Here is an 18,940-nt window from a genome sequence, read left to right on the forward strand (position 1 = left end):
CTTATTTTTAGAGAGAGGGGAAAGGAGGAAGAAAGAGAGGGAGAGAAACATCAATGTGTGGTTGCCTCTCACGCCACTCCCCGCCCCTCACTGGGGACCTGGGGACCTGGCCTGCAACCCAGGCATGTGCCCTGACCGGGAATCAAACCAGCGACCCTTTGCTTTGCAGTCCGGTGCTCAATCCACTGAGCCACACCTGCCAGGGCTGGGGATTCTCTTTTCTCGTCTCTCTGAGTATCTGAAATATAACTTCTTCTATAAACTCTTCCAACTCCGGGTCTGCTAGGTCTCCTGTCGGTTTTGTCTGCTTCCCTCACAGATGAGCACGTTTCCTTGTGGTCTGTAATTCTTGCTTGTGAACTCACCTTCAACGAGAGTTTGGTGTTTTGCTTTCGACTGGGGGCTCATCTGGAAGTGTTTCTACAGTGCTCTGTTACATTTGATGTTTCAATGAATTCTAGATCAGTTTTATGTTCATTTCTCAGCTGGAGGTTCTTAAGCTACAAACTCAGACCCCACTTAATCCTGGCTCAGATTTGGAGTTGAGTTCACTTTTCTCACGACTGACTTCCTGTCCCATCCCTTCCATAGCTCCAAGGCCAAGTGCACCCATTCGAACAGCTTTGACCTAGAGCCGCATCTCCGTCTGACACCCCGGGGTCCCTCAGCAACAGTTCCTGTTTACCTCTCCGCTTTTGAATTCCTGAATTGTTCTGGTGTCCCCTCCCCCCAGCATTTCAGTGTCAGTAGTCAGAAAGGGGAGCCCTCCTTGGTGCAGTCCATCGTGGGGCCGGAAGCTCCCCGCTTGCCCTCCTTGAGCCTTAATTTCTCCATCTGCTCAGCGGAGATAACTTCTCCTTGAGGTTATTGTGGGAAGGACATGGGATGGCCCTAGTGTCTGGCAAGGGGCGGAGCTCTCAGGAAGATCAGGAAATAGGGGTACAGAGAAGGACTGGCCCTCCCAGGCCACACAGAGGGGCTGTGCCAGAGCTGGGAATAGGACCTAGGCCGTGGGGTTCCCAGGCCATCGCTCCCTCTGCGATCCCATGATGCCTTTCGGTCTGTGTCCGCGGGGACCCGGGCCACTCTGGGACTGAGTCCCAGCTTTCGCAGCCCTCACAGCCCACCTGGGGGACCAGTGAGTGAGCAGGTAGATGAAAAGGGAAAGAATGAACAAGTGAGAAAATGAGAGATTTTCAAATATTCAGCAATTCAGGTTTTTGTGACCTGTTTCATTTGAGCCATTCTGATGCATGTGCTGCGGTCGTCCATTGTCTCTTTTTCCTTCTTCCTCCTCGTTAAATATTTGGTATAACTCACACGAAAGCACACAGGTCTTACATGTGTAGCTTGATGAGCTGGAAGAACATGTCTAGTCATGGGACACCAAGGTCCCTTCCCGTGTCCTCCCCAGCCAGCCCTACCCCCGAGCCGAAGGAAGTCACCAGGTGTATTTCTACCACCAAAGGTGAGTCCTGCTCTCTCGAGCCTCACACGCACAAAGCACACAGCACGCACAGTGTGGCGGCAGGTACCCTTGACAGAGTGTTGTGGCCTGAGCATTTATGCATGTCACTTAGTGGTTTCTGAGACCAGTGGCCCCCTGCCACTCAGTTGTCCAAAGCCCTCGTGGCCTGAGTCAGTCCTCTGACAATGAAGTCAGTTTGGCAGCCACCGTACCGCTCGGAGGACAAAGTCCTGCGATGGCTCTGGTGAAAGTGACAAGGGCCCTGCAGGGAGCAAACGCAGCAGGGAACTCGGCAAAGTGGTAACAGAACTTGTGTGGAGATGGAGCAGCAGGTGCAGGGCAGTGGCGGGGGACAGTTTGTAGGTGGTCAGGGTGGGAAGTTCACTGCCACCCAGATGGCACCCAAACGGCCACAGGAGGTCTTGGCCCAAAGCCTGGGCACTGTGGTGTGTGGGGAGGGAGGCAGGAAGGAGATGGGGACCAGCGCAGAGCCAGTGGGGTCCCTGGTCGTCTGAACCCCCAGCCCAGGCAGTTTCCCAGGCTTTACCTCATTTAACCCCAACACTGCCTTCAGGTAGCTCTGTCCCCCCCCCTCCCCCCGCTTTCCTGGGGCAGAAACCGCAGTGGCAGGGACTCGCATGGATGCGCACAGCCGGCGGGAGGGCCAGGGCTCCAGCTGGGGCCTCTGCCACTGGGGTTTGAAATTAGTGAGCTCTGCAGACCCCTTCAGAAGAGAGAGAGAGAGAGAGAGAATGAGAGAGAGAGAATGCTGGGGGCTGTCCAGGTGAGGGCGGTAGGCTAAGGAATTGGGGTGGAGGGGCCTCAGGGGAGACCTCTGGGGGGAGAGGTGTGAAGTATGGATGGGTGCAAGGCTTCCTTCCACCTCCTCGCCCACCACCCCGCAGGCAGGGGCGCAGCCCCATAGGTGTGTGGGTTTCCTGTTTTTCTTCTTCAGCTTGATCTCGGCACCCTGTGTTTCACTCTTTAATGTGGAGGAAGTAATTGCAGCGACCCCAGCAAGCTGTGTGTGTGCGCAGCACCTGCACTTGCCTGGAGCCGTGCTTGTGAGGAAGGAGCGCTGTGCCCTTCACCCACCGCTGTCCCGAAAGGCAGCTCAGGCTCGAGCTGGGCCCAGGCAGGAGGGTCGTGTCCTCAGCCCACGAACACGCAGCACGGCCTTGTGTTCCACCCCTTCCACCCTCTGGGCCTCAGCCTTCCCTTCTGTGCAATGGGAAGCTGTTAAAAAAGAGAGTCCCGACAAAGCGTCCATCTCCAGGCTCCTGCAGGCCAAGGTGCAGGTTTAATGGGGCCCGAGTACAGAGCAGAGTCCGCAGACGGTGGGAAGGCCCCTGAGTCTCCCGGCCTGGGAGCCTGGGCCTCTGTTTGGAAGAATAAGGGAGTCCAGGCCTGGTGATGGAATTACTAGGGGCTGAGGGGCCTTTAGTCCTCTCCTGTGGGTCGGGTATGTCACTTGCCTGATCTAATCCAGTCCTCATAAGACCCTGAGAGGAAGGTACAAACAACAGCATTTGAAGGGGAGGAAACTGAGGCCCAGGGAGGTGACTTGTCTATACAGCTGACACTTGTCACAGCAGGGCAGTGGTGGGGGGGGGGGTGGAGTTGAGGTCCAACAAGCGCTATAGCTGTGTTCCTTCCCCTGGAGGGTTGACTACCGCACACACACAGGTGAGGGAGATGGAGGGGGGAAGAGAGAGAAAGGGAAGAAAGTGTGCCTGCTTCCGTTTTCTCTCAAGATCAGGGGTGCTGAATGTGCTGATTTATCCTAACAGGGGTGCGGTTGTGCGTCGCTATTTCAACTCGCCACCTAAAACAAAAGGCAGGTCTTCACACAAAAGGCAGGCCTGGCATTTCAGTGCCGCTGTTAATGCTGTCACTGAGTCAGGTTCCTGCTGAACCCACTTTAATGAGTAAGCCGAGCAGAGTGTATAATTGATGGCTGCAGATGTCTGGGGACTCGTGCAGTTGGAAGTAGTTTGTTCTCTCGAACAGCTTAAACATTACCTTCCTAATCGCGCTAGCGCAGATTCATTTGCTGCCTTAGCAAAATGTCCCTCGGCTGGGAGGAAAAAGAGCGAGCCCGGGCTTTGGAGTGAAACGCAGTTCTGCCTATGTCTGCCAGGGCTGTGTGGCCTTCTGCCAGTTGCTTGCTGTCTCTGAGCCTTGGTTTCTTCTTTCTGAGATTTGAGGAGAAGACCCAGGGGCCACAGGCTTGTTTGGAGGATTGGACTGGAATAGGTTTACAGACCACACGATGACTCTGAGATGGGCAACCACCGTTCCCTCCCCACGTCCTGACACTTTCCCTCAAGCATGAGAAGTTGGAGTGTATGTCAGTCCGGGGATTAGAAGCTAGCCGCACCCCATGCCAAATAACTCTGTCTGCCTGGCTGTCCCTACAGAGAAAGAGAAAGACCCCAAGTACTGGAGAGACCAAGCTCAGCAGACCCTGAAAAATGCCTTGAAACTCCAGAATCTCAACACCAATGTGGCTAAGAACATCATCATGTTCCTGGGAGACGGTGAGGCCTGGGGGGCTGGACAGGGCACCTAGGTAGGGCCTCGCAGAGCCAGCCAGAGGGGAAGGGGGTTGCGTGCAAGAGGCTGGAGCCCTGGGGAGCAAGTTTAAGAGGATGGGAGGCCCATGGGGCTGTGGACCCATGGGGTCTGCTGGTTCAGGTGGCCCCCTGAGGGTCTGGGGAGGGAAGGGATGGTCAGTCCCATTTACAGAGCCCTACTCTGGTGCCCACCGCCCAGCCTAGAGAGCTATGGGTGCCCGAGAAGGCTGACTGGAGAGGCAAGAAGCCGGAGAGGCTGAGGCCCCCTTTCCCCACCACAGGGATGGGCGTCTCCACGGTGACGGCGGCCCGCATCCTCAAGGGCCAGTTGCACCACAACCCCGGGGAGGAGACCAGGCTGGAGATGGACAAGTTCCCCCACGTGGCCCTCTCCAAGGTGAGCTCCAGCCCCAAGCCCGCTGAGCCCGAGCCTCTCGCCTTGCAGCCTGACAACGCGCACAGAAGGGCCCTGGCAAGGTGGTCAGCCCTCCCGGGGTCCCTGAGCCCCGCTGGGAAATGAGGACAGCAGCAGCTACTCCCCAAGGCTTCGTTGTGAGGGTTTTAGCTCGCTGATGTTTAAAAATCCATTGAAGAATAACATACACAGAGGAAAGTGCACGAGTGCACGGCTTGAATTTTCACAAACTGCACACATCGGTATAACCAGCGTCCAAGTGGAGAAACTGAACATGGCGGCAACCAGAGGTCCCCCTGTCCCGTCCCTGGGCCCTGGGCCCTGCCTGCCCACCCACAGATCAGCTGTTCCTGCTTTCGTACTGGGTGTGAAGGGGGTCGTGCACTATACCCTCTTCTCCCCCACCCCCCACCCCCGTGGTTCTGTTGCAGTCATTCCCTCCCAGGTGGTTCAGGAAGTTAATCAGATCACTGAGGTCAAGTGGTAGCTATTGTTACGGGTGTCTTTGTCCCCGCTGGTGGTGGTCTGCAATAAGGTCCCCTATACACTCTCAGGGAACAGCAGGGGCTGACTGTCATGTCTTCTGTGCCTTCAAGGAGCTCTCCAGCTGGTAGGGGGGGGAGAGTTTCAGGGTCTCCACTAGAGGTCCGAAGGAGGGGGGCCTCTCCCTCATATCCCCATTCTAGATCTTCCTCCCCCTCACTTTCTTTCCTTCTTCCCATCCCCCCACTTCTTCAAGAACCCCCCTGCCTTCTCCAGGACTTACCTGCTTCTCCCACCACCTAGCTGGCTCCCCCAGCCCCAGCCCCAGAGAGAGGCCCTAGCTGGCCCAGCCCTGCTCCTCTGCCCAGTATTTCCATGTGTCGGACACCTGGCTGCCAGGGCAGAGGGAGTCGGGGCAGGAAGCAGGCAGCCAGGTGATCCTGTGGCTCTGGGGGGACCTCCGGGCTCAGCCAAAGCTGTGGGAGACCTCGCTGTCTCCCTCATGCCCTGGGCCCCATGGTGTGAGTGGGGGTGGGTGGGAGGCAGGGTGAGCCAGGGCCTGGCCATCTCCCAACCCTCGTCCCCCCCCCCCCCCCCCCCGCAGACATACAACACCAACGCACAGGTCCCCGACAGCGCGGGCACCGCCACTGCCTACCTGTGCGGGGTGAAGGCCAATGAGGGCACCGTGGGGGTGAGCGCAGCCACCCAGCGCTCCCAGTGCAACACCACCCGGGGGAACGAGGTCACCTCCATCCTGCGCTGGGCCAAGGACGCCGGTGAGTGGGGGCGGCGGTGGGGGACGGGCCCCGCTCTGGGACCCGCCTGGGCCTCAGTCTTCCCGACCGCACGAGGAGAGGGCAGGACAAAGATGCTCTCAGGCGCGCTTCCAGCCCCCGTGTTCTGAGCGTGTGGAACGCCCAGGGGATCCCGTCCCGGACAGGAAGGCCAGTGGTCCAGGGTCCCACTCCGGGGTGGGCTCTGGGCCTGGAGCGATTGATTCCCTGAGGCTATTCATCTCACTGTAAAACGGGCATGAAAACATATTCCCCTCACAGGCTTGGTGTGAGGATGGCAAGGGGCCTAGCCCAGTGCCAGCTCTAGGAGGTGGGGGGCGGTTCAGGACATGCCTCCTCCTCCCTTCTTGCCGGAGTTGGGAGGCCCTGACCCAGGTCCCCAGGAACTTTAGAGTCAGGGTTTGGGGCCGGCTGACATAGGTGACAACACTACCACCCGGGGGCCCTTAGGAGGGGCCCCAATGGAACCTTGCAGGGCACTCAGTGGAATTGAGGTGCTTTCTGCAGGATTGGGGTTCAGCAGGGTCCACACTGGAGGGGAGGGCCCCGGCCCAGGAGCTCACAGCTGCAGAGTCCTCCAGCAGGCAGACTGAGCTGCCAGGGGTATGGAAGCCAGCCCCCCTCCTTAGTACTGATGAGGGCCGAGGCCCAGGCAGCCATCTGACCAGCGGGAGGCCAGCCTTTAGCTAGGAGGAGGGCCACTTGCACGCCGCTGTCTCCAGATGAAGCCAACCCCTCCTCTCCCACACCCCAGGGAAATCTGTGGGCGTCGTGACCACCACGCGAGTGAACCACGCCACCCCCAGCGCCACCTACGCCCACTCTGCCGACCGGGACTGGTACTCAGACAACGAGATGCCCCCGGAGGCCCTGAGCCAGGGCTGCAAGGACATTGCCTACCAGCTCATGCACAACATCAGGGACATCGAGGCGAGTTCAGGGGATGCAGCCAGTGCAGGGACCCACGGGCTATGAGGCAGGCCCTCGGGCACAGGCCGGCCCGGGAGAAGCAGCTTGGCCTGGCGCCCCGTACACCTGGGAGGGCTCCCCGCCCATTACGGGATTTGCGGTCGGGGCAGAGAGGCTCTGTAGGGTTTCTCCGCGGTGGGGCTGAGGGATAAACCCTGATGTGGCCGCCACCATGCCTGGGGAACCAGGCGCCCAGGGATTATTTCGTAAATTGGAACCTGGCATGGCACCCCACCCCCAAAACAGGGAGGCGGGGTGGCAGAGTGGCTACCTGAGGGGAGCGCCTGCCTGTACGTTCCCGAGCTTGCAAACAGGTACGTGTCTCATGCACTCACCCCGCGCGCCCCGGGAACGTATGGACAGTGGTTAGCATGGGCTCTCGATTTTAAATTTTGGGGGTTCAAATCCATGTCCCGTCAACTAACTGTATGGCCTTGGATCAGTTACTTGCCCTCTTTGAGCCCTCCCTGTCATCACCCCTTTGTGAAACGCAGCTGTCCTGTAGGCCCATTGCAACATCTGAACAGAAGAACCCCGTGGGTTTAGCACAGGGCCTGATGCCTGTGGAGTGCTCGGGAAGTGGCAGCGCTTATGCGGGAGCCACGTGTCTGCACCGGAGACGGAAGCTTTAGAACACTGAGCAGGCCCGGGTGCGGGAACACGTGCAGCCTGGACACTGCCCACCTGGCGTTCGGATGGGTCCCCACTCTCTCCCCTTAAATGAGAATCTCTGGCTTGTTTCTTTTTCAGGCTCTTCTTATCTCCTGGGGGCACTGGGTGAAGGGGTAAGGGGGCTTGGCCCCCTGAGCCTAGAATGGGGGTTCAATGAGCCTCAGAGGAAGTCCCCCAGGTCACTCCTACCCCTTACCTCTGTTTCTGACCTTACCAGATGGAACTTGCTGGCTCCCAGACCCACCTTCTGCCCCCTATGCCATCCCCCCCGTTTCTAAGGCCCCCCTGGTCCCTGTACCAACCCCTGACTCCCCTCTTCCTAGGGGTGGACTGAACGCCCCTTTCAGGACAGGGTCCTGTTGACCCTTGTGGTGAGCATGTGTCTGGGCCCAGCCGCCGCCCTGACCTCGCCTGCACTGGGCTTGTGTCCCGGGACAAGTGACTTCTCCTCCTCGAGCCTCAGTTTCCCCACCTGTCCAACAACAACAGAGAGCCCCCCCTTGCCCCTCCCCGGAGCGCTGGAGGCCGAGATGAGGTCATGGATGTGAGAACATTTGTTGTACAAGCACAGGCTGTAATTATGGGCAGCTCTTCAGAGAGTGTTGGCAGGAGCGGCCTGAGGGGGGGCAGGCGCTTAGGGGCAGATGTCTCTGCTGGGGGTGAGGGGTGGATGGGGGGGTCCTCAGGGGCCACTGGGGGACGAGGGCAAGAGCCAGGGGGAGGCCCAGGTGACTGTTGCCCCTGCTCCCTCGCCTCTCTTCCTCATCCTTTCCTCTCCCATCGGCCCTGCATCACCACCGCCCCAAAGCCCCCAGCCCCCAGCCCCCAGCCCCCAGCCCCACCCCCCGGGCTGTACATGAAACAAAAATCCTGGTGTCCGCCCTGAAAATAAATATCTTTTGCTTTAAAAAAAACAAAGAGAGAGAGAAAGAAAGAAAGAAAAAGACACAAACCCAAACCCCAAAGCCAAACAGCAAGTCTGTTATTTGGGAGTTTAATGAGCCCGTGTGAAGTCCCCGCTGGGCTGGAAACGAGGAGGCTCCAGGCAGGAAGATTGGGGGCTTCGCTTCCACTCCGAGAATGCCAAGGGGTCAGGTTCTGTGGGAACGGCGTGGGGGGGCGAGGGGCCGGTGACCCGAGGCCCCTTCGCCTCCTTGCTCTCGCAGCCCGCCCCAGCCCTGGAGATGCTGGCCAGAGCCGGCAGCCGGGCATTGGTCCCTCTGCAAATACCGTGACCTCCAGCTCCTCGTGCCAGTGAGGACACTGTCTATGAGCCCCCCCCCACCCCCGGTGCTGGGACCCCTGTGTTACCTCATGTCCTCCTGGGACAGGCCTGGGGCTGTGACAGTCTTACGGGGGGGGGGGGGGGGGGCGTGTCACATCGAAATTACAGGAAGGGAAACTGAGGCTCAGAGAGAAGTGACAGGCCCTTGGACGAGAAGGGACAGAGTCAGGATTCAAAGCCATGTCCCCTCCAAGTCCCCATGATCCAGGCTGGCCCTGGGGGGGCCTTCCCCACCTCCCCACAGAACCTGGCTCCCCAGGAGGAACATGGAGCGGAAGGTGGCGGCGGGAGGGGGGGGGGGTAGTGAGACGCCAGGCCCGGGGACAGTGGATGTGAGGCCGCCGCAGCCAGGCTCCGCTCTCCCAAGGTGTCAGCCAGGGCGGTGGCCTGGGCTGACGCCTGTGGTGACAGGAGGACACCGGTGTGGTGGTAACTGTGGGCGGCAGCTGTTATGCTCTTGGCCCCGTTTTAAAAATAGTCAGGACTTCAAACATGGACTCCCAAGGAAAACAAACAGTCGCGCGTCCCTCCGCCCGTGCAGGCAGCGTGGTGGGTAAAATTAGCCTGGCGGTGGCCACACAGACGTGAGCCCTGGCCCGCTGTCCGGCCAGGCTCCCGGCTGGGCTGCCCCAGGACCTCCCCGGCCGAGGCCTCCGGCCTGCGGGCACCCAGCCTCTCACCGGGGAGAGGAAGCTCTGGAGGCTCCATCGTGGGCTCTGTGGACACGGCAGGGCCATGGTGCCAGGGTTGGGAGAAGTCTCGGGTTCGAATCCCAGCTCTGCCCCTTGCTGGCTGTGTGGCCTTGGGGAAAGGAAATCAGATTCCGGCACTCATTTCCTTAGTTGGAAGATGGAGACACGTTCCGTGTAAAGTTGAGGAAGAGAGCGTGTCTGAACCAGTGGGAGTTATGCGTCAGGGCTCCGGAAAGCCAGGGGAGGGAGGCCACCAGCAGCTCTGGTGTCGCACCCAGAAGCCCAGACCACAGTCCCAGTAGGCTCAGGACGTCCCCTCCCTGGCCAGAGAAGCAAAGGCTCGGGGGAGCAGCGCAGACGGAACCCGGGACTCTCTGGGCTGGGGAGGCGTCCACACCATCGCCAGGTGGGGGCCACCAGGGCTTCTGGACACTTGGAAGCCCTGGGGTACTGATGGCTCCTGTCCCCTTTAGGTGATCTTGGGGGGTGGCCGGAAGTACATGTTCCCCAAGAATACAACCGACGTGGAGTATGAGCAAGACGAGAAGGCCAGGGGCACGAGGCTGGACGGCCTGAACCTCATCGACATCTGGAAGAGTTTCAAACCGAGGCATAAGGTAGCCTGCTCAGGGCCTGGGTGGCTGCAGGGCGGCCTGCGGTGGGGCCGGGGCCGGGCCAGGTGAGCCCTCCCTGGATCAGTTTTCTCCTCTCAAATGTGGTCATCGTTCTTACCTCAACGGGCTCAAGTGCTCTAACAGATACGTGAATGGCACATAGTAGGTAGTCAGTCAATTCCTTCCTCTAGGGGCGGGCAATGGAAAAAGCTAGGCAGCAAGGAGGAGGGTGGACCAAGGAGTGGATAGCCGGCGTGGACACTCAGCCCACCTGAGCCCCTACTATGTGCAGAGCCCCAGGCTGGGCATGAGGCCCGAATGATGAGTCAGTGGTCAAGGAAACGTGGACCGCTCTGTGCTGGGATGGCAGGACGCCCAGGACCTACTGGAACCCAGAGGGGACAGCCCACAGGGAGGGGAGGCCTGACAAAAGGGAAGGGGGGAGAGAGGCAGTGTCGGGAGGTTTTGCAGGCAGGGGAGGCAGGCGTGAGGTCGAAGCCCTTCACGGGGAGTCGGCTGTGGCCTGGGCGAGGGCACGTGCTGGGGAGGGAGGCCAGGACATGGGAAGGGCCCGGGCCCTGGCTCCCAGAGCGGCTCTGGCCTTTTAAATCCGTGCTGCTGGCCTCCGGGCTTGGGGCAGCTGGGGTCTGGAAATGACTGCGGTCAGGGCTGAAGACAGTGGGGAGCAGCCTGGCCGCCACTTTGATGTCACTCTGGGGTTGGGTTTCTGAGGGTTCCAGGACTGGCCCCAGGGGAGGCCTTGTGGGCCGGGGCCGGGCCAAGAGTGAGGTGGGGCGGGGGCCGGGGAATGGCCCCCACAGGGTTGACGGGGAGGGACAGAGCCTCTTTGAAGCTTTGCCACCCGCTCCTTCTGAGTCAGTTCCAGCTGGGCCAGAGCCACGCCCGGCCGCCCGAGCCAGAAAGACAGCCACCCCCCCCCCCGCCTCAGTTTCTCTAGCTGGGACATTGGACCAGAGCTGGATTCTTCTTGCCTGCAGGGAACTTCCCTGGGAACTCAGTCTAGACCCCAAGAGGGAGGGAGCAGGCTGGTGGCCTGGGGCCAGACAGCGGTTCGCTGTGTTCCTTAAAAACCAGGCCTTAAGACGAGGTTCTAGGGTGCCTCACCTTTACCATTGAGTGGCTGTGTCATCTGTGTGTCTGTTTCCTCATCTGTAGAATGGGAATGATGATGTCTACCGTACAGGGCCCGGAGGATGAGATAAACCCATGTTGGGGAAGCAGAGGAGCGGGTAGGAGTGGGATGGATGGTCGAGAGCCCGTTCTGTGAGCCTCTCCACCTTCCTTCCCACAATAACCCTTGCGTTCTGCAAACCACCGATCCTAATGCCGTTGCCCAGAGAAGGCAAGGGACTCTCCTGAGGATGCACAGCTGATTCCTGGCAGTGCTAGGACCTGTGGCCTCTGTGCCCTGAAGGAGCAGCACCTCCTCCTCTGTTGTCCCCTCATATGGGGGCCCCAGGGCAGATCTAGGGGCCTCGCTTCCTCCCCAGCTCTCTGAGACCCCCAGAACACAGCTCACACCTCTCAGTGGGCCCCTTGTGGCCTGTACCTGCCTCTCCTCGGCCCCACGCTCCTCTACTTGGAACTGTACTTCCTGACCCCAGGCCGATCAATCTCCGCTTGTCCTCTAGGGCCTCCATAGGACATCACCTCCACCAGGAAGCCTTCCCTGACCCTGCTTTGGGCTCACAGGGACCCCCGGTCTCTCAGAATTCTCCTTCCCCTGCATTAGAATTGCCTATTTACTTGTCAGTACTTGAAGGCAGGAATGGTAGGTCCGCGGGGAGAGGGTGTTAAAGGACTGAAGGAAACAGAAACGAAGACGTGCCCCCGACTCTGGGACCAGCTGGGGCCTGACCTTCCAACTGCCCCAGCCCCATGTGACTGTCCCGGGCCCTTCCTCCTAGCACTCTCACTATGTCTGGAACCGCACCGAGCTCCTGGCCCTCCACCCCAGCGCCGTGGACTACCTCCTAGGTAAGGGGGTCGGGGGTGGGACTGCTGGTTGCCTGGCCGGGTGCCCTGGGGCAAGGGCTGTGTGGCCTGGCACCTGGGGGGCAGGCCCCAGCCTGCCCCCCCCTTCATAGGGACCTTTGTGCTCAGGCCCCAGGACCTGGGAGGGCTGAGGAAGGGGTTCTGGTTCACAGAATTTCGGCCCCAAAACTGCTGGCTGTGCAGGGTGAATAGCCCCACTGAACCCCGGAGGGAAGCTAGAGGTCAGAGAAGGGAAGCTACCTACGGCATGCCCCACCGCTGGTCGGAGCATGACCCAGCGAGTCTGAACGCCGGTTAGGGCTGAGGCTTAAGCAAATCCCAGGCTGTAGAGCAGGGCATCTGAGCCAGGAAAGAGATAAACCCACGTCGTTGGGTTTATCAACGTAAACCCACAGCGTGGGGGCCAGGGGCAGTTCTAGGCTAGGTAGGCCAAGGCCAGAGCACCACCATGCCAACACCGGGGCCCCCTTTCCCACCTGGCTAGTGTGCCCAGCGAGTGGTGGCAAAATCTCCTGCAAACCTTTCCCAAGGAGCTCAGCCCCCGGGTCCTGGGTGTGTCATTGGAGATCATGGGTTCAGAGCTGGGCACCTGGAGGACCCCCAGACACACACAGCCCTCTGCTTGTCTGGGTTGCGTGGCACGGACTCCGTACCACACACGGGCTGCATGGAGCGGTGCATGCACCCACGGAACAAGACAGTTCTACTCACAGACCTTAGAGCCAGAGTGCTGGGTTCAAATCCAGCTCCTGCCACCCAGAGCTGGGCAGCCTCGGGCAAGTGCTTTGTCTGCTCTGTGCCTCAGTGTCCTCTCCTATAAGGTAGGGATAGTGACTATTCCGTCCAATGCGGATAATGATAGGCCTACCTCAGGGCTGTCATGAGGATTAAATGAGCTAATGCGTTGTATAATTATCTGTTGCTATATACCGATTATCCCCAAACTTAGTTCAAAATCAGAGTAAACACTTATTACTTGCACAGTTTCTTTGGGGCAGGAATTGGGAGCGGCCCGGCGGGTCTCTCGTGAGGTTGCGGGCTTCCGAAGGCTAGACTGGGGCTGAGGCTCCCGAGACACCTCCCTCGCATGGCTAATAAGTTGGCAGGCAGCCAACTTCCCTGCCACACGGGTCTCTCCGTGGAGCTGATTGAGTGTCCTCGCAGTATGGCAGCTGGCTTCTGCCAGAAACCCAAGAGTGTGCAAAGCAGAAGCTGCAGCGTCTTATGCCCAGACCTGGAAGTCACGCGCCGTCACTGCTGCGGCATTCTATTGGTGCCACAGGCCAGCCCTAGTCACCGGGGGAGGGGCCACGCTGGGGTGTGAATTCCGAGAGGCGGGGCCTATCGGAGGCATCTTGGAGGCTGGCATCTGCATGACTCCGGAGCTCCCAGAACGGCGCATGGCACAGAGCGAGCGCTTGGCCAGCCAGAGCCATCGTTCGGCTGCGCGAGCTCACGGGAGGGCAAGGTGTCCTGGAAGGAGGTCCAGAACTGAGGACACCAGCCTGATGCACGGGGAATCTTGTGACACGGGCAAGGGATGGGTCATTTATTTCCGAAGTGAGAAAACTGAGCCCAGGGAACAGAAGGGACAGTGACCCCAAGCCTGCTGTGGTGTCACTGCGCAGCGCACTCCAAGCCTGACCTGTGAATGCCGCGTTAACACACAGACAAGTGGCCTTGACAGGTCCAGGACAGAGTCCCCTGCCTGAGGCCACGGTGCCGTATCTGGGGCCCTTTGGACTGGGGGTAGCCGATGGACGTGAATCTCAGACCGTCCACTTAGCAGTGGAAAATAGCAAGTTACTGACCCCAAGCCTCAGTCTCCTCCTCTGTAAATGGACATGGAGACCCCTCTCCGTGGCGTGGCCCTGATGATGGTATCTGGCACACGTTGGGCTCCAAGAGCCATCCAGAGGAGCTTCCTTCCCTGCCCTGTGCCCCCAGGTTGTGTGTGGGGAGCCTGTGGTCCCTGAGACGCCACAGGTTCCTTGGAGACCCTCCTGGCAGGGTCGTGAACTCTCACCTCCCACATCATCCTCCTTAGGTCTCTTTGAGCCAGGGGACATGCAGTACGAGTTGAACAGGAACAATGTGACTGACCCGTCACTCTCCGAGATGGTGGAGATGGCCATCAAGATCCTGAGCAAGAACCCCAAAGGCTTCTTCTTGCTGGTGGAAGGTAGGGCCCCAGGCCTGGCTGCGGGGCTGCCTGCCCGAGGTCGGGGGTGTGGGGAGGTCCAGCTCTCCAAGAGAACTGTCCAGGTCGAGGAGGATGCAGGAAATTCCTTCTGGGAGGACGGATTATAGACTAAGGGAGAAGGGGACCGTGCTGAAGCTCCCAGTCCAACAAGCTGCTATCACACTTACATATACACCAGGCTTATTAGTCCAGGAAGGCTTCCTGAAAGAGGAGGCAAGTTCCTTCCTTCCAGGAGTTACTGCCTGAGGCCTGGCTCTCGGGGGGAGGGGTGTGCAGCCATATCGGCTTCACTCCTCCCCAAAGGCCAATCAGCAGGCCCAGGAGACATCTGCGTCTGAGCAGCTGCCTGGAGGGGCTCAAGGACATCTCTGGGAGCCCTCACAGCTGGACAGTGGACACCTGCTGTTACTGGGCACATGTGGGGCCAAGGTCAAGTTCATGAGTCCTATCCCTGATAGGAAAAGGCCCAGGGTCCCCCAGACTGGGAGAGCCAGACCCTCTGGGAGTCAGCAGAGCTGTATGCCACATTCACGGCGTTTCCCAGGGCCCTTGTGAGCCCTGGGGCCAGACTCTTGGGCTCGTCCCCTGATGCTGCCGTCCGCGGGCTGTGCCGCCTCTACCTGCGCGCTTCTGCCGCAGGAGGCCCCACAGAGCCGGCCTCTCCTGGAAGGGTTATCAGCAGCCGTTGTGTTCGGAGACATGAAGTACTTGGCCCAGGGCCCGGCAGAGAATACATCCTCCACATTTCTATTATTACCGATAGCTAAGTCAATAACAACAGGAAATCTGAGGATGTGATAGACTTCCCAGAATCTTCCGACGCTGTGACAGCCTTTGTCTCCACGCGCACACACAAGCACGGACAACCTTTACACGACCCTCACTGCACAGACAGACCCGCTCGGGCCCCTCCACCCTCCAGAGGCCGGTGGCCACCAGCCCGGCTTGACTGCTTTCTCGCCAAACCCCAGGGTTCCCATTCAAGCACGGCGGTCTCGGCCTGGCCCCGAGCAGGCCTCTGACGCTGAGGCACCAGCCAGGAACCAGTGGTGGTGAGCGCGGGCTCCCCGGGGAGCGGTGCTCTGTGCGCGCAGGGCCAGGACCCGGCCGCCAGGCCAGCTGCTCCCAGAGCCACAACAAAGGAAGGACCCACCCTTCCAGCCTGCCAGGCCACAGTGGTGAGGCTCAGGCTAGCGGGCAGGGGGGCAGCCAGGCGCCCGGGCTCGGGACCCTCCGAGCTGGGAGTGTCCACCCAGGCAGCATCTTCCTGTTACAGGCAGGAAGTGTGTTCCCTAGGGTCACAGAGCCCTTGGCTGAGGCCTGTAAGCCAGGCTCCGTGCCAGGCCTCTTGTGCTTACCTGGGGGCCGCAGCAGGGGACACAAGCCTCCACGGGTCTTTCTGGAAGTCTGCCACGGGCCCTGCCCGCTCACCACCTTTCTGGACTGTGCTTCACCCTCAGAGGGGGCTCTTCAAAGGAGAGGTGGCAAAGCAGGTGATCCAGAGTGAGTCCCAGCTGAATTCAGATCCCGGCAAATCCCACCTTGGGCACGTGACTGCCCCACCTGGGCCTCACTCGCTCTGTCTGCAAATGGGGCTGATTGTACTGGTCTCTGCCCAGGATTGTTGTGCAGGGGAAACAAGCCATCGGCCAGTCATGCCTGGCCCTGGGTGGGCACTCAGGCATGTTGGTTCCCTCCCTGCCTCGCCGATGCCTCAGGGTCAAGCCCCTGAAGAATCGGTGCTGGGAGTGGCCTGGGGTGGGGGAAAGAGCGCACGCTTTTCAATCAGGTGGATCGGCTTTAAGTCCCGGTTCTGCAGCCTCCTCGTGTGGGCCTGTGGTGCAGCAGCTGGCCCGCTCTGAGCCACGGTACAGCTGGAATGGCTGCGTACAAGCCTGGCGCGGTGAACCGGGCGGTCACGTGGTGGGGCTCGCGGTGCCGGTCTCCTTCCCCTCCCCCTCACCCGGGCCCTTTACCCCGGTGTCTCAAGGAGGCAGGATCGACCACGGGCACCACGAGGGCAAGGCCAAGCAGGCGCTGCACGAGGCGGTGGAGATGGACATGGCCATTGGGCAGGCAGGCGCCATGACCTCCTTGGAAGACACGCTGACCGTCGTCACTGCTGACCACTCCCACGTCTTCACCTTTGGCGGGTACACGCCCCGTGGCAACTCCATCTTTGGTAGGCGGGCCTCCAGTGGGGCGGGCACGGGGCACTCTCGGAGCAGGGCTGGGGTGGGAGAGTCGGCAGGCCCAGGGCCCAGCACCGGTGGGACTCCATGAGGATTTACTGACAGGTAGGGGGCGTGCAGGATGCGAGGAGGGAGAGAGGTGAGTGTGTGGATGAGTGGCTGACTCCCTGGATGATGGATGGGTAGACGAATGGGAGAGCTTTGGCCAGGTGGCTCAGAGGGCTGGAGCGTCGTCCTGTACACCAAAAGGTTTCAGGTTTGATCCCTGGTCTGGGCACGTACTGGAGGCAACAGATTGATGTTTCTCTCTCTCTAAAGAGGAAAGAGAAATCAAAAAAGAATGAGAGAGAGGATGGATGGGTGGATGGGAGGGATGTGGGCACAGCAAAAACAGAGGGACGGTTGGTGGGTGGTCAGTCAGGTTCGGAAGGGGACTTCCCAGAGGGGGGTCGGGCCCTTAGAAGGGACTGTGCCCCTGGTGCGCCCACATGACCCCTGGACCATTGCCATCCCGTGCAGGTCTGGCCCCCATGCTGAGCGACACGGACAAGAAGCCTTTCACCTCTATCCTGTACGGCAACGGGCCTGGCTACAAGGTGGTGGGCGGGGAGCGAGAAAATGTCTCCATGGTGGACTACGGTGAGGCTGCCAAGAGCCAGGGCTGGGGAGGAACGGGACGCCCCTCGGGGGTGGGCCTGGGGATAGAGTGTGGGCTTGTGCTCAAGGTCCGGGGTCTCAGAATAGTCAGGACCAAGTCAGGACAATCTGACTTTGAATCCCCTTCTGCAGTTTGGTAGCTCTGGGACCTTGGGCGTGTAACTCCACCTTTCTCAGCTTCGGCTTCCTCCATAAAAGGGTTCTACCACTCGAGGCTGTCTGAGGAACTGAATGGGTCTGATAGTTTAGCACAGAGCCTGGCACACAGAGCTGTTCCCTGTATTGCAGTCATTTTTACTGGCTACGTAATATTCTAATGCAGGAGCCTTCCCAAGGTATTCATCCAATTCTTTGTTGTTAAATATTCATTTGTTGTTTGAATGCCCCCAGAGGCCCCTGGGTGGGGCCTCTAATGGTGCATCCATCCAATGGTAAGACCCTCTCCTGGGCTGCCTTTCCTGCTGGTCCAGATAGATCAGGGGAGGCTGGTTTCCTCTTCTGGGGGTTGGGAGCACAGGCTGCTGTGTTAGAACAGACTCAGGCCCGAATCCTGTGGCCTTGTGCAGAATGCCTTCCCTGCACGGAGCTTCAGTTTTCTGTTTTGTGAAACGGGGCATTCGAGCCAGCCTGGGAGGGGCCCTCTGCAAATGTTTCCTCTGGCCCGCAGCTCACAACAACTACCAGGCGCAGTCTGCTGTGCCCCTGCGGCACGAGACCCACGGCGGGGAGGACGTGGCGGTCTTCGCCAAGGGCCCCATGGCACACCTGCTGCACGGCGTCCACGAGCAGAACTACATCCCCCACGTGATGGCCTACGCCGCCTGCATCGGTGCCAACCGCGACCACTGTGCCTCAGCCAGCTCCTCGGGCAGCCCTTCCCCGGGCTTCCCGCTGCTCTCGCTGGCCCTGCTCCTCCTGGGCGTCCTGTTCTGAGGGCCCGGGGCCCGGGCACCCACTAGCCCATCACGGATGGCCAGCCTCCCCCTCCCAGCGCTGCACACCGCCCACGGGCCACACCTCAAGGGGCCAGGGGGTGGGGGCACCCACAGCCTCTGCAGCTGCCGGAAAGGGGACCCGGGAAACCAGTCTGCTGCCAGCCTCGGCCTCGCTCCCCTCTGGGTCCTCCCCTGGGGCCGGCCGGTTCCCAGCCTCCTGCCTCAGCCCCACCCCCGCCCCCCGCTGCCCCTTTGGCTCGCAGGGTAGGTTTCTTTTGGGCAGAGAGTACAGACTGCAGACATTCTCAAAGCATCTTATTTTTCTAGCAAACATATTTCCCCAGATCCGGAGGCTCTGGAGCTTCCATGGAACATTCCAGATCTGACCCTCCCACTCTCCTCTCCTCCCGTCTGGAACCTCCCAGGGCCCACCAAGCTCCTGTGCATATCTGAAGAGGAGACGAGTCCTTCTCTCCAGGATGGGGGTTCGCTCACTCGCTCCAAGGCCTCCCGGGGCTCCCAGGAAGTGGGCCCCTGGGACTGGCCGCCCAACCCCAGGTGGCCTGGGCTGGGACGGAGCAGCAGCCTGGCGGGCAGACACCTCCCAGCTTCGAACACACGCGCCAGCTCCTCTTTGAAGCGACTCTCCTGTTTGGAATGGCCAAAAACAATTTTTTTTTCTCTCTTTTTGGTGTTGGTTAAAAGGGAACACAAAACATTTAAATAAAAATTTCCAACTATTTCTGAGGACAGAGCTGAGTCTTTGTGGTCAGGGAGAAAGAGACTGGAATAAGCTCGTTTCTCTGGGAAGAGCTGGACGCAGGGCCTGGGCGTGGGGGTGGGGGTGGGGGTGGGGGTGGGTGCAGGGGAAGGGCAGGGAGGGGCCTGCTCCTGGCCTGGGGGCTTTAACACTCCTCACCTGGGTGACTGTGGACCAGTTGCTTCATGCCTCTGCGTCTCATGTTT

General features: G+C 60.0%; 1 protein-coding gene across 6 annotated transcripts in view; it reads left to right on the top strand.

The window, feature by feature from the left end:
* ALPL (alkaline phosphatase, biomineralization associated) overlaps positions 1-18,721 on the top strand; it is a 58,156-nt gene extending 39,435 nt beyond the window's left edge. For all 6 annotated transcript variants that reach the window (XM_028513639.2, XM_036025472.1, XM_036025473.1 and 3 more), the window contains exons 3-12: positions 3,889-4,008; positions 4,326-4,441; positions 5,547-5,721; positions 6,494-6,669; positions 9,831-9,974; positions 11,900-11,969; positions 14,035-14,169; positions 16,181-16,372; positions 16,902-17,021; positions 17,707-18,721. In XM_028513639.2, the coding sequence (XP_028369440.1) occupies positions 3,889-4,008; positions 4,326-4,441; positions 5,547-5,721; positions 6,494-6,669; positions 9,831-9,974; positions 11,900-11,969; positions 14,035-14,169; positions 16,181-16,372; positions 16,902-17,021; positions 17,707-17,972 (1,514 nt within the window). In that variant the 3' untranslated portion in view covers positions 17,973-18,721. The remainder of the gene's footprint in view (positions 1-3,888; positions 4,009-4,325; positions 4,442-5,546; positions 5,722-6,493; positions 6,670-9,830; positions 9,975-11,899; positions 11,970-14,034; positions 14,170-16,180; positions 16,373-16,901; positions 17,022-17,706) is intronic.
* Positions 18,722-18,940: the final 219 nt, after the last annotated feature.

This window comes from Phyllostomus discolor, chromosome 5 (assembly GCF_004126475.2).
Source record: "Phyllostomus discolor isolate MPI-MPIP mPhyDis1 chromosome 5, mPhyDis1.pri.v3, whole genome shotgun sequence".
NCBI classification, from domain to species: domain Eukaryota; kingdom Metazoa; phylum Chordata; class Mammalia; order Chiroptera; family Phyllostomidae; genus Phyllostomus; species Phyllostomus discolor.